This window comes from Pelodiscus sinensis, chromosome Z (genome assembly GCF_052426305.1).
Source record: "Pelodiscus sinensis isolate ZL-2025 chromosome Z, ASM5242630v1, whole genome shotgun sequence".
In the NCBI taxonomy this organism is placed as follows: Eukaryota; Metazoa; Chordata; order Testudines; family Trionychidae; genus Pelodiscus; species Pelodiscus sinensis.
The window spans coordinates 14915584-14930639 of record NC_143085.1 but is presented as its reverse complement, the minus strand read 5'-3'; the positions used below and the strand labels follow the sequence as shown (position 1 = coordinate 14930639).

Here is a 15056-nt window from a genome sequence, read left to right as displayed (position 1 = left end):
CTGGCTAAGCAAGGCTGACTGAGTGAGGAGTCGGGGTTCCTCTGAGACTCCCCCGAGGCTTGGCTTGCAGGACGGAACCCAGAGTCCCATGGCAAGGGCTTCCCTTCTTATCCATATCAGTTGGAGTCTGTGGGTTTTGCAGTGTCATCCGCCCTTAGGCGGTGTTCTCATCATTGTTTCTCACTCTTGGTGGGGGTCTCTGCCTGTCTCCAGGGTTTGTCAATGCTGCCAATTCAATTCAGCCTCAAGAAACAATGGATGTTTCAAAGTTTCCACTTCTCCTTGATCACCTGGGCATCTTTCACACACATCCCCTCCATTCATACCAAACAATTGTATAGAATTTCAAACAAGATCAATAACTAAAAGGGGTACAACTTAATTGGCAATACTGAACAGGGAGCAAGGCCTTACACTGAACATTATCTAATCATGAGAGATACACAGAGAGAAATAGAAGCTATAGAACTTATAAGCAAGTCATTACATCAAATCATTATGTATCATACTTATAATCTTATAATCAGTATCAAAATATGCATGTTTGCTACAACTAGTCCAGCAACATCTGAGAGTCCCAAACCAGAGGTTGAACTTGTACTTTGATTTTTTTTAAGATAACTTGATTTTTAGCAGTTTTGGAAATAGTACATAATACTCATTATCTATGTCAAGCTGCAGTTGCTGCAGGTGCAGCACATTAGGAATAAGAACTAAATCACACATACAAACACAAGAGCACTTACATTTTATTAAACTAAATTTTAAATGTCAGAAATTCACATTTGCAATTGCAGCAGTGTCCTGAGTTCTTCCCTGTAGCATAGATGTGCTCTTACAGGGGCTATGTACACTGAACACTTAACAGTATTTACACTTCTTTAAAATAAAAACTTTAAAAGGATAAGCTCTAAGACTAAAAAGAGAATGCAGGAACAAGCCCATCACCAACAGCGGGGGCTATCCTATCCTATTCATTGCACTCAATGTAGCATGTATGATTATTTGTCCTATATTTAGGTGCAAGGAGCTCCTGACCCCCAAGGACTTTGGAAGACCATGATGGCTGAATTGGAGGAGCTAAGGAATGCAGAGAGATTCATAGATGAGACTTTCCAGGACTCAAGAGAATGATCCCATCCCTGGTCACACAGCCTCTGTGCTGTTGAGGAGAGTGAGTCTCAAGAAACAGAACTTGCAGTCATTGTGAATGAGTGGGTGTTTCCAGAGAACCAATGTGCAGCAGCAGTCAAAAAATCAAACAGACTATTGGATATAATAAAAAAAGGGATAGCGTAAAGACACATAATATCTTATTACTTCTATATAACTTCATGGTATACCCACATCTTGAGTATTGCATGCAAATGTTGTCGTCTTATCTAAAAAAAAAAAAATGCTGTATACATCAGATACAAGTTTATAACTAATCAGGGCATATCAGCAAACAACCACCTTACGTTATCATAGTCATGGGGAAAGTTCAACTATCCAGACATCTGATGGGAAAATAGCACAGTAGGACGTGTTCTTGGAATGAATTGGAGACGATATTTTGTTTCAGAAAATGGAGAAAGCTTCTAGGGGAGCTGTTCTAGATTTGGTTATGACAAACTGGTTGAAAATGCAAAAGTGAAAGGCACTTTGAGTGAAAGTAATCATAAAACAACTGAGTTAATAACTTTACGGAAGAGGGGCAGGGAGAACTGCAAAATAAAGACAATGGATTTAAAGAGGACAGATGTTAGCAAACTCATGGAGATGATAAGGTCCTATAGGAAGCAAGTTCACGAGGGAGGGGGAGGAAATTTGAAGACAGCTGGCAGTTTTTCCCATTGGGTAGAAAAGACTAGGGCTATATCTATAATGCCCCTGTTTTTCATAAAAAATATGGAAACAAGGCAAAGCGTGGAATATTGCTGTGCCTCATTTGCATAATTAATTAGGCTCCATTTTTGCACAAGAAGCATTTGCGCAAAAAGAATCCATTTACATGGCCCCTTTTTTTCGCAAAACCCCCTCTTGTGCAAGAGCCATTCTTTCTGAAAAAATGCAGACGAACAGCTCTTGTGCAAGAGGGGTTTTTGCACAAAAAGGAGTGGTATAGATGGCTCCCTTTTGCGTAAAAGCTTCTTGTGCAAAAAAGGAGCCTGATTAATTATGCAAATGAGGCACTGTGATAGTCCATGCTTTGCCTCATTTGCATATTCTGCGCAAGAGGCTATAGCGTAGATATAGCCTAGAAGTACAGCAAGAGAGAGCTGTGGCTTATCCATGGTGTCCCCAGTGATCTAAAAACCCAGAAAGAGTCCCACAAAAGGTTGTAAACTAGGTCAAACTACAAGGATGAATATAAGCAAACAACACAAGTGTTTAGGCACAAAATTAGAAAGGCCGAGATACAAAGCAACCTCATTCTAATTAGAGACAAAAAGGGTAACAAGAACACATTGTATAGAAAAGACCAAAGTACAGGGTAGGCCTATTCTATGAGGGGGAAAAACAATAAAAGAAAATGTGGAAATGAAAGAGGTGCTTAATGGATTGTTTTGGTTTCACCAACAAGGTTGGTGGTGATTGGATGCTAAACATAGTGTAGACCAGAGACAATGAGGTAGGATTAGATGCAAAAAAAGGAAAAGAACAAGTTAAAAATTATTTAGAGAAATTAGATGTCTTCGGGTCATTGGAGTCTGATGGAACACATCCTAGAATACGCAAAGAGATGACTAAGCTGGTACCTGAGCCATTAACTATTATCTTTGAAGTCATGGAAGATGGCAGAGTTTCCAGAAAACTGGAAAAGGGCAATAAGGATATTCATTTGTGTACTGGGAAAGATAGAGCAAATAAATAAGCAGTCATGTCAAACTAACGTGATAGCTTTGACAAGGTAACATGCCTTTTGAATGGGAGGGAAGTGATTGACATGGTATAGCTTGACTTTAGCAATGTTTTTGGTACTAATGAAACCATGATGAAGCTACAATACGGTGGGTGCCAAACTGTTCGGAAAATAGTGCCCAGGGTGTAGTTATCAGTAGTTTACAGTGATGCTATAAGGGCATAATGAGTGTTGTCCTGCAGTGATCAGTTCTAGATCCATTTCAATTCAAAATCTTTGTCACTGCTTTAGATAATGGCTTTGAGATGCGGGAGGGGCAATAACAGTAACAATCCCCCAAAACATGTGGACAGAAGCAGAGCGATGTAACCTGGGGAGCAAAGAGAGCTGGAGCCACCTTACTGTGCTTCCCCTGATGCTGCCAGTATGTGTGGGGATGAGGCAGGGCAAGGGCAGAACCAGAAAGGGGAGGAATAGATGTGTGGGTTCTCTAGTCCAGGCCCTCCACATCCCCCTCCTCATCAGTCACCTCTGCTTAGAGCGTGTCCTTATTAAGTTTGTGAATGATAACACATGGAGAGGGGTTTGCAAGTGGTTTGGGCCACATACTAAATACCAGTCAACAGTATAAAGGCAAAAATGGCAAACCTGTGTTGTAAGCAAGATGCAATAAGTAAAGAATGTGCTGTACTTTGCACTGATTAATCCTCAACTGGAGCACTGGGCAAGAAGCCTGAAACATGACAACAATCACTGGGTCTATAGAAATTGGCTACCTCTGGTATTAGTGTTTAACAATAGGACTGTGTCTACATTGGCATGATTTTGCGCAAAAGCAGTTGCTTTTGCACAAAAACATGCTGCCTGTCTACACTGGCGGGGAGTTCTTGCGCGAGAACACTGACGCGAGAACACTGACGGCTTCTTGCGCAAGAACTATGATGCTCCTGCTCAGGAGTAAGCCCTGTTGTGCAACTGTTCTTGCGCAAGAGGCCAGTGTAGACAGGCCACATGAATTTCTTGTGCAAGAAAGCCCGATAGCTAAAATGGCCATCAGAGCTTTCTTGTGCAAGAGAGTGTCTACACTGGCACGAATGCTCTTGCGCAAAGGCGCATGCCAGTGTAGACGCTCTCTTGTGCAAATACTTTAACAGGAGAACTCTTGCACTAAAGAGTATTTGCGCAAGATCATGCCACTGTAGACGTAGCCTAGCAGTTTCTTACACCTTGTAACTATGTAGCTGCTCCCTGTAGGGTTGCGCTGCATTCGGTAGCAATGTCTTATAAGGGCAGCTGTCTTACAATCAAACCTGTCAGTAATTGCTACCAGGAGCAGCTCTATGCAAAGATGGTGCTACTTCCGGGAGCAATATATTATAGGAGCCGATCCTTACGAGCGTACCAATCAGCAATTGCTACGAGTAGCGGCGTCTCACACGGCCGCGGCTCTTTCCGGACCCCCGGAACGGTGCTTGGGGCGCCCGGGTTGTACGGGGTGACTAGTTTAGCGGCGCACGCCGTACTACCGGAAGTCGCTGAGGTGCCCGGAACAGCCGGCTTAGCCCTGGGGGAGCTGGCCTGCCGGAGCTCGCTGGTCCGCCTCACTTCGGGGTCCCCCCTTGGCAGGGGGCGCGTTTCCTGCGCCGGGGAAGAGCCAGAACCGCCGCCATGGGGAAGAGGCAGCACCAGAAGGACAAGATGTGAGGAGGGGGGGGGGCTGTTCTGGCGGGGCTCAAGGCGCGCGGACAGTGGCCGGGCCTGGCTCCCCGCGGTCCAGGCCGCTGTCGGGCGTGACAGGCCGTGGGGGTCCGAGCCCGCGCGTGCGGCTGTCTCGCGGGCAGCCCGCTAAGCCGCGCGGAGCGGCGCGTCCTCTGAGCCAGTGGCGGGACCGACCCCTTCCAGGCTCTCCCCCACGAGCGCTGCCCGGGCGGGGCCGGCAGGAGCAGGGTTTAGGCGCCGTTAGTCTAATGAAGGGGTGGAGGGTGGCGCAGGGGCATAAGTGGCAGGTGCGAAGAGGCAGCTGCTCCCCCTGGTTACACGATTACACACTAAGGGGCCTTTCTCCCCCCCCCTTCTAACAGAGGCGGGGGGGGGCGGTGGCAGGCGTGGAAGCCAGTATGTGCAAGGAGCACTAGCTCCTGTTTCCTCCCACCCGCGTATGTAAACGTGTACTCGCTGAAAATTTATGCATTTTAAATAAACACATTTTAACACCTGTAGCTTGAAGATACTTAGAATTTGTCTGTACCGAGATGTCTGGGAAAGTTAATACAGATTAATTGAAGGTGTGAATTTGAAGTGATGCAACTTAAATCTGTGTGTCAACTCAGTTTCTACAAAGGGATTTAAATGGCACTTCAGATTCACATCTTTCACTTAATGTGAATCTTTTTTCTTGTGCCCCTTCCCCCGGCTAGTTCTTTATTCTCCCAGATCCAGAAGAAGCTAGATAGATCCAAGAACTCGTGTTCTGTACGAGAGCTTTTTGTAAGCTCACAGCTTGGTCAGGAGTTGGGGTATCTGTGTTAGGCACTGAAGAAAAGTTTGGCGTGGTAAATATAGAACAAAAGCTATAATAGTGACTTGTGGGTCAACCTTGTTCCTTTGCTTCAAGGCTTAATGCACAGTTTCCAGATGTTGTTATGGAATCATCCATAGTGACAATAAAGCAAACAAAAGTGTCATCTGTGTTATAACTTGGTCTCTGGCATGATATGGTGGCAACACAGTATGTTTTCTCTTTTTTTTGTGGTATTGCCCCAAAGCTCTTCGTATTGGGAAGATTGAGGTGTGACACCTAATATCAGAGTTGGCTATATTGGGTAAAAGTGTAAAAAAGGTAGCTAAGAATGTTTAATATCTCTTATTAATATAACTTTCAGTTTGAAAAATCATTGGTTTCTGCTAAATATCATTAGTGCAATGTATTAAGCATTAACACTGCTTTACTCTTTAGGTACATAACATGTGCAGAATATACACACTTTTATGGAGGAAAGAAAGCAGGTAAGTTACTGTGTTTTCTTTTTGTTATTTTTCACAATTATTTCTGATTTGTACATATGTTCACACTTCAGTGCTGATGTCTGTTTTTCTCTTCCTTATTCTTCTCTCATTGAAGTTGTGAAAGACCTCTTGGCTAAGTCTCAAGGCCTGCTTGCCATGCTCCCCCTCTTTCTGTTGCCTTTAAACTTGTTGACTGCTCTCTCTTTTATTGTGTCCTATCCTCCTTTCCTTCCATGGTTGAATCCTTTCCTGGATCTTGCTCTGACTTTCCAAACATGCATTCGGTACCTCTTTTTCTGTTTACCCTTTTATTTTGTTGGACTCTTTCAGGGTGCCATCCTTGCCGACTGTGCCTTCTCCCCTGATTATTTCATGTGTTTACATGCAATTACAGATCACTTTTGCATGAATGACTTTTAAATATTCTTCTTCCCTCTGGGCTTATATCCTTTTCTTAGCTTTGCTCTTTCCATTATCCCTGGAAGTGTCATCCTGTATAGTTCACTGCCATTTCAATCTCAGTTTGGCTACATCAAAGCAGTTACAGTGGGATCCTGATGCTTGTAACCTGGGTGTTATATTTGATTCCACACTTCTCCCCTTACAGTCAGACTTCGGCTGAGTCTTGTCCTCCACAGAATTTGAAAATCTCACTCATTTCTCTCCCTATAACTGAATTTCTCATTCATGTCCTAGCAACTTCTCATTCATGTCCTAGCAACATCTACACTTGTAATCTATTTTCAGGTCTCTAATGTTAACCATGTCCACAAAACCAAAATGCTCTTATTTCCACCACGTCATCCCAAGCTTCTCACTTTATGTCCACCAAACCTAAACTCCGTGACTTTGCCTACAGAGCCCTGTGTTCCATCTCTTTTCCTCATCCCCTCCGGCTCCCTGATGTCAGCGTAAACCTCTTTTGTTTCTTGCATCTCCACCCTTTTTTTAAGATTTAAAATTTCATGCTTGGAATGCCTTCCTCAAACTTACTTTCATGGAACATTTGACCTTTGATGTCTGTGCAAATTTTAAAAACGGACAAGAACATTTTTAAAAAAGGGGGATAATGTAGCTATAAAACCTTCAGAATTTGACAGGGTGGAAGGATAGGCCAAGGCGTATCTCAATTACTTTAAAAGATTACTTTTCTAACTCTTCCCATTTTATTTGTGGAATAGAGTTTGGGTTTGCTCTGCACTGGTTTGTCAAGTTTTTATTTTTGTTAGTTTCACAGGATTTAGACTGTTTATCTTTGTCAGGACCAAATTGCCAACTTGATGTATCGAAAACAGTAATTTCCAAATATATATCACCTAGTATTAATCATTAGTATCAGAAGCAAGTTTACTGCCCAAACTATTCTGGATTTATAAAAAGTTCTTTTGCTTTTTATTTTTTTAAACAGATATTCCACAAGCAAATTTTAGGCGTTTATCTTTTGATCACTGCAGGTAAGACATAATATCGTTCTTGTCTTGAACCGTTGACCAAATCATGTTTCCTGTGGTGGTCAGTAGGACAGACAGACATCAGAGAAAATATGCCTTCATGCAGCACCACCAACAGTTCAGCAAGAATTGAAATTTCTGTTTGGACTCCATGAAGCCCAGAGTCTGTAGATTGTATATGTAATGACTGTAAAGTTCAAACAAAATATATACATGTAAAATTTGCAACGAATTAATATGCACAGTTCAAATAAGTTTATACTTCTAAAATTTTTGCCATGTAAACTTAATATTCATATTGTTCCCCTTCAAGATGTTTTATCCTTGATCTGTCCATCGTCACTTTGAGCCAATGATTAAGTTACAAGGGCCTTTCATATCTTAGTTCTTTGTGCTTAGAATTTTCTTCTTGCTGATGAAACACAGATGTGAGAATGAAAGAAATCAAGATGCAATATCAGTTAGTTCCCCATAGGCAGACGTAAATTGCAAGTCACATTTTATGTTCACTGATGTAGACCTGAGTTTAGGACTCATAGAGAAGCTAATGATAAGTTGTTAGTTTAGTATTGTGACTTTCCAGGTTACTTTGATAAATCTGAAATAAATATGAATTTTTTTCCTAGTTTATCTCTGCAACCATTTGAGTATCCAGTTTGCACACCAGATGGAACAGTCTTTGATTTGCTGTAAGCCATTCACTTGCCATTTTTATTTTTTGTATGATTTTTCGTAAAGACTGAGTGACTTGCTCAAGTTATGGTTGGGATCAGAACCATGTCAGAACTGGGATTAGATCTTTCAAATTCAACTCTGGTGCTTAGATTTCTAGTCTAAATCTGTCTCACTTCTCAAATGGTTTTGTTTCTCATAATCATAGCTGTATTTAGAAGGTGACAGCTGTAGCCGTATATACGCAGTGTTTCTATGCTTGAGTAGCATGTTTTTAACTGTGCATCTTGGCACAGGTTATTGCATGATGGTCTGTAGCTTTTCTTATTCCTATCAGTTTGATAGTGTGGTAGAGGAAATTTGGGAATGAAGGGATTCACAGATTTAGAATGCATGAAAAATTCATAAGACAGTAGCACTTGGGGGTAACCTTGCATACTATCTGCATTGAGGTGAGGAGTCATAAACACTAAAAATGTCTTCCTGTTCTTTTCAGTTCACTTAGAGGTTTTTGGGGCTCTTCAGTCTTTGGGTTTCATTTATGTTCTGCAGAGATGTACTGATAAAACTGTGGCAAACGGTCAGCAAAAGCCAAGACCTGCAGATTAAAAATGCCTTTGCCTTTAATTTTTAAAAGTCAGAAGAGAAAATTGTTTTGTTTATCTAATGAGATAAGGCATCCATAAATACTGTGAGGGAAAATACTGCTGTGGATTGTAATATCAAGTTTGCCCACCATCTAAGGTTAAATAACATTTTTGTAGGGTAGGGAAATATCACTTTGTGAGGAGAAGTGAGCTTTTGCAAAGCTGCGGAACATTATCCCTGATGAAAGGCCATTTGGTGCTGCTTTGACTCTTTGAAATACTTCCATAGTTGGGCTCTCCTAACCAGTTAGGGATAAGACTGGGTCTTCAGTAGTAAATGTGGGTTCCTACTTCTGTATATGACTTACTGTCTTGTCTCCTCTCTTTTCAGGAGTATTGTTCCTTGGATAAAGAAGTATGGAACCAATCCAATCACAGGGGAGGTAGGTAATAATGGTTGTATTAATAAAATACATGTTGTTTTCCTTGTTTATAACTTTTACTTGATCTGTGAAGAGAGAAACTTTGACCTTAGTTCCATAATGGTTCTGTGGGTTTTAAATAACTATTTGTAGGGGTAAGTATTGAAATTAAAATAAAGATTTGCCAGGGCATGTTCGTTTTAACCAAAACATGAACAGTTTTTGAGTGACTGCAGATATCCCTGATTCTCTCCTGGTCCTAATTGCTTTAACTGAGGAATGTAGTCTGTGTGTGATCTATCCTTGGAGGATAGGAGGGGAGAGGTTACATGAAAAATTCCCCACAATTTATAGTGGAAGAGGCTGACAGTCTCCCTGAAGGTTCTAGATTTCCCACTATGTGCATAATTAAAAAGACCTTATTTCTTCCATCATTGATATCATCAAGCCTGATTAGTGAAAGCAATAATTAGGGTTCTGAAAAAGGCTCTTATTGGGTGAAAAGGTCTACTTGTAAGAGAAAAGCATAACAGAACTTTGATTAATGGCTCTTTTTAGTAAAAAATTAGTAACATTTAACTTATGCTAATAACTCTAGTAGTTTTGATGTTCATAATGCTGTTAGATGGTATCTTAACAACCTCTCCCTCCTCCCCTTTCTGTCCCTGGTGCTCAGCAGCTGGGGGAAGAGCGCAGGCCCAGCGAGGTGCTACTCTCCCCAGCCTCCCTTCCTGGTGGAGCAGGGTGGGAGTGGGGAAGAGGGGAGAGAAAAAAGCCAGGGCTGGTTGGGGTGGGGTGGGAGAAGAGATGGAGTGGCATTGGGGCTTGGGCAGCCTCAGAGCCCGGGGCTGGGGGAAGAGCCAGGGCAGTGGGTGCGGGGAAGCAAGAGTAAGGGCGGGGGTGGGGAGTGTCAAGGGCCAGGGTGGCCTCAGACCCTCCTTGGCCGTGGGGGCAAGGGCAGATCCTTGGCCTGGCCCAACCCCCTGGCAACCTGGAGGGAGCAAGCTGGCGGATTCGGCCCGGCCCAACCCCCCTGGCAGCTGGAAGTGTGGGGAAGAGCCAGGGCTGGCCTAGTCTCAAAGGGGCCTGGTGACTAGAGGGAGAGAGTCAGGGCTGCCACAACTCGGCCTGGCCCTCTCTGGTAGCCAGAGGGGAATAAGGGCTGCCTACCCCAGAGAAGGGGGGTTTGGAAGTGTAGCTTAGTGTCCTTTTAAAAAATCTTCTGTAATTTTTCAAGTTTTTCCTTGCATCTCACTATTTATAATTTCCTCATGGAAGATTAAAGCTTAAAACTGCCGCCTTATTCTTTCCTTCATTCTAAAAGTCTGCTAGTTTTATATTTTAGGATTGTTTGTGAATCATTAGTTTGTAGTAGGGATGTAAAATTTCAATTATTTGGCCAATTCAATACTTGATGCAATTTGCATCGACTCTTTGATTAGTTGATAAGGGCGCTTCCGCATTTGAAGTGTAGCAGCAGCCCCAGGGCTATTGATACACTTCAAGACAAAAATGCTGTGAGGAGCATGGGGCCGTGCTCCCTGCCGCATTTCAAAGTAGCAACACTGCATGGAGCCTGGTATCACCTGGGAACTCAGGCTCCAAGCAGCATTTCAAAGCGGCAGCACTGCGTGGACCCTGGGGTCAGTGGGGCAGTCTCCAGAGGGCCCCAGGCTGTACTCAGCATTTCAAAGCAGCATGTGGCAGGCTCCATGTAGCGCTGAAGCTTTGAAGTACCCCTATCTCTTGCCCCCCGTTGCTGCCTCTTTCTGATAGAGGCAGCAAATGGGGAGGAATCAGCTAATTGAATAGCCTGTCTACTATCCAATAAACATTTGCTTATTGGACAGTCGACTAGTTGTTCACATTAAGGATGTTAAGTATCGGGTACAGCCTCTCCTCAAGTTATGAACCAAACATTTGGCTGTAACTCGAAATGTTCGTAACTCGGACTCCATTGAGTTACATTGCCACCGCGCTGTTCGTAAGTGTGGGTCACATTCGTAACTCAGGGACTGCCTTTATGACTGCTCAATGGGAGTTTTGGTCATAAATGCGAAAGGTCAATTTACGACCAGTCACAGCTCGGGGACCATCTGTAATTCACTAATTGAGTCGATGCAGTGGCGTTTCAAAGGGGCAGCATCCCAGGTTCCATGCGGCGCTGCCGCTTTGAAGTATCCTCTTCCCCCCGGCTTACTGCCTCTGTCTGATACAGGCAGCAAGGTGGGGGAACAACTAGTCGACCATCCTGTCGACTATCTGATAAACATTTGCTTATCGGATAGTCGTATAATCCTTAACATCGCTCGTTCATATCCCTATTTTGTACAGCACTTTGTACACATAAAGAACTACATAAGTGTGTGAAGTATTGTTAAGCTGCTGCCATTTTATCTTTTTTGTTCAAAAACAAAAACAAGAAAATATTTATTTTGTGGAATAAAAGACAGTTAAAGACTTTGCAAACAGATACAAGCAAAACACAAATAGGTCAGATTTCAGACCTATTGATCATAACTTTCCCTTTAAGATCCATGAAGGAGTCTTTCCATGTGCTCTGCTCTGTAGAGCAATTGCAGTCTGTTCTTTGAGCATAAGGTGGCAGTTGTTACACAGAATTGTTGTTAGATTGCTTTGATTTCAGTGTGTGGTATGGGAAGACATTGCTTTTTGAAACATCTCCTATGTCCTTTTTTATTACAAATTTCAACTCTAAACATGAGCACACTCTTTTAAAGTGAACATTCTCTTCATTATTATGCAGGCTGGTAGCAAACCTGCAAAGGTGTTAGTGTGTTGAGGAAATTAGCAAAGCTCTTCTTCTCGTAAGTAGTGAAAGGTGACTTTTTCCTCCATACTTACAGGCTGGACAGAATTTCCTACTCCATAGATCAGCTAAGGCTTTTGGAACTTGTTGATAGCTGGATAGATCTGTTGTTCCCAGATAGTCAGATTACATTTAAAATGCCTATTAGTATTTGAAACTATGCAGAACATTGTGTTTAAACATGCTTTGTTCAAACACAAAGAAAGAGGGACTAATAATGCTCATAGTCTCTTATGTATGGTAGTATAGTCTGAGAAGCCTTTTTTCTTTTAATGCTTAGTGTGCAAGGCAAATCCAGAGCAGTATCTCTGCCTTTCAGTAGAACATAAGGTTTTGTAGCGAGGTTGTTCCATCTTACTGTGTTAACTCAATAAGCCCTGTTCCTTGGTGGACCATTGTCATCGCTGACTGTAACCAATATGGTGCTCTGACATGCTAACTCTTGTCTCAGGAACAGGACTGTGCTGTATTTTCAGCTGATGGAAATTGTACATCAGAAAATTAGGAGTGCATGTGCAAAATGTTCATGGTGGTATCTGCGAGCACTCTGTCTGCGCTTTAACTCATGTTTCCAAACTTCTGAGGCTCAGATAGGCCATCTTGACTGATCTCTTACCTCTCCTCAGCAGTAATCTTTTTCCTCTCATAGTCCTTCGGGGTCCCCCAACTTCTAAAGTTTGGAGGTGGAGAGAGACCCTATATGGAGGGATATATACTCTGAAGGATGAAGTTACATACACTGCTGCAGAAAAAAATGAAGACACTCCAAGTGCCTGATTGCTGAATTCATCGAAAAAAGAAAAATGTCCTCCTTTGTCATTGCATACATGGTGAGCCCAGCCTAGAATTGATGATCTGAGGATTGGGACTGAAGAGAATTGGGAGATAATGAGTTTAGCTTTCCTGGAAGGGCATCTTCTGTATTATGTGGGGGGCAGGAAAAGGAAACCTGTGCTGGGGAGAGGGTGGGTGAAGAGAGAATTTTTAGTGCCTTCTCCTTAATCCATCATTGTTTTGCTGAAGGCAGAAATTTTTCTGTGATTCGTTTGTCTCCAGGCTTATTTAAAGAAATAAGTTAGGCAACGTTAACTGCAACAGTAGTTTCATAATCTGGACAATGATGTTACTTTGTGTTGCACTTGCTGGAAGAAAATCTGGTCTAATGGGAAGATGGTGACATGAGTCTGAATAAATCATTTTCCCTTGTTCTGTAGTGAATTTAGAGAACAGTTCTGGAATCTTGTATAGTTTGCTTTGCAGTTGTTATGTCTCACGACTAGGTAGGCATTTTAGAGGTGCTATACAGCCACTTTTCATTGTTAACTGTAGGTGCTAACTTTTATCTACAATCAAACTCTTAGGTTTGACCCTCAATATATTATCTGAGTGCCACATAATCTTTACTATAGTTATCTGCATAGCAATCCTATAACGCAAAGTAGTGTAGGATTACAAAGGCAGAGTGAGACTAAGAGACTTTCTCAAAGTCATGTAGGTAATCTGTAGTGGAGTAGGGAATTGAACCTGATCCCCCCCACAAACCTTAGATCAGCACACCATTTACTTCCTTCCTTTTCTGAAGGAACTTACAAGTGTGCTGTAGTCAATTATTTTTAAGTATGGCTTATAACAGCATTTTTCCTTTACTTCCCTTCCCTCTGCTTCCTAGTACTTTAATGTCTCCTTATTTTTTGAACATCATTAAGAGTTACAGTATGGATGCTAGTGTTTACACTGAAGAAACAAATCTATGTTCTTTCTTTCTTATTCTTCGATTGCCAATGAGCTGCTCCAAAAAGTAATCTCATATTTCTTTAGTTGGTGTGTTGTGATGTAAAACAATGATGTTACTATAGTTATAATTCTGGAACCAATCTCTTGCAGCTGATCCACAACCTGTTTGGTATTTCTAGTTGTCTTACTTCCTTGTCAGGATACTTTCCCAAGCAATGTGTCTGCAGAAGTCCCATCCAGTACAGAATAAATAGAAAAGCTATAGTAACCACATTTCTTGTATTGAGATCAGTACTTCAACATCTTGGATTTATAAAGAGTTGTGTGCTTTCCAGGATGTTTTACATAACTGGCATATGACAGCCCAGCCCAGCATGCCCACACAAGTCAGCCATCTGGGATCAGATCTACCTATTTCTAAAGAATGAAGTTGTTCTGATTATATTTAGTCTGATGGAATATCAAATATGTACAGATAAAGGAGATGGATTCTGCTGGAAATATGTGTCTTTTGGACAAATGAGTTTCAAGGGAGACAGTTTTGAGTTGTGGAATATCTTAAAAATGGGATGAATTTATTTAACACAGTTACGTAGTGCAAATAAGAAAAATGAGGGAGCTTTTCCAGTATTAATCCCTTTTATGCTCTAGTTCATTAATATTATAGTAGCCCGGTGTCTGAGAGTCTGTAACGCTGAAATGCTGGCTGTTCCCTCTGGGGGGCCCATGCGGAGTGCGGGGCCCAAACAGCCGCTTGTGCCGCTTGCTCCCCCACGGTGGCCTGGCGGAGCGGCGCAGAAGTCACCCGAGCGCCACTGTGGGAGGCGAAAGGGGGTGGGGCGGTGACATTCCTGGCCAGGGGGTGGGGCTGGAGCTGGAGCTCGCTCGCTCTCTCAGCTCTCCTCCCCCTCCTGCCTCTCACTTGGGGGACTGTGGAGCCCAAATGGCCGTTGAGGCAGTAAGAGGAGGAGGAGGAGGAGGAGAGAGAGAGAGAGAACGAGACGGAGCGAGAGACCAGAGGCTCAGGAGAGAAGACCGACGTAGAGGAGAGACCTGAAAATCCCGTCTTATGACTGGCTAATTGGCTAGTTCATTAATATTATGCCTTATGTGAGGACAGTGCATAACTGTGAGCTGGTAGTTAGTTTCTTGCATCTCTACTAGATGCTTCTGTGACCTTGGGCAACTCGCTTGCCTCCCCTGTCACACAAGTTTCTTAGATCTCCGTGCTTCATTATCTCCACTTTAGTTTTCCCATAATTAATACTTACACAGAGGAAGTGTTGTAAGTATAGTACACATCACAGATATTAAGAGGTGATCATCCAGGACACAGTAAAATATATAATTTTTTTAAACAATGGAAATATTTTAATCTCTAGGGGTATGTCTGCACTTGCACCCTAGTTTGCATCCCTAGTCCAAATTCAGGCAATTGAAATCGCTAATGAAGCGGGGATTTATATATCCTGCGCTTCATTAGCAAGATCTCGCCAGTGTGCTTGTTCG

The 15056-nt window shown here is 42.5% G+C and overlaps 1 protein-coding gene across 1 annotated transcript in view; it reads left to right on the top strand.

Annotated features, from left to right (window-relative positions):
- The first annotated feature begins 4309 nt into the window (after window positions 1–4309).
- PPIL2 (peptidylprolyl isomerase like 2) overlaps window positions 4310–15056 on the top strand; it is a 160706-nt gene continuing 149959 nt past the window's right edge. Inside the window, exons 1-5 of the mRNA XM_075898287.2 lie at window positions 4310–4545; window positions 5802–5851; window positions 7260–7305; window positions 7929–7991; window positions 8953–9004. Of these exons, the coding sequence (XP_075754402.1) occupies window positions 4514–4545; window positions 5802–5851; window positions 7260–7305; window positions 7929–7991; window positions 8953–9004 (243 nt within the window). The 5' untranslated portion in view covers window positions 4310–4513. The remainder of the gene's footprint in view (window positions 4546–5801; window positions 5852–7259; window positions 7306–7928; window positions 7992–8952; window positions 9005–15056) is intronic.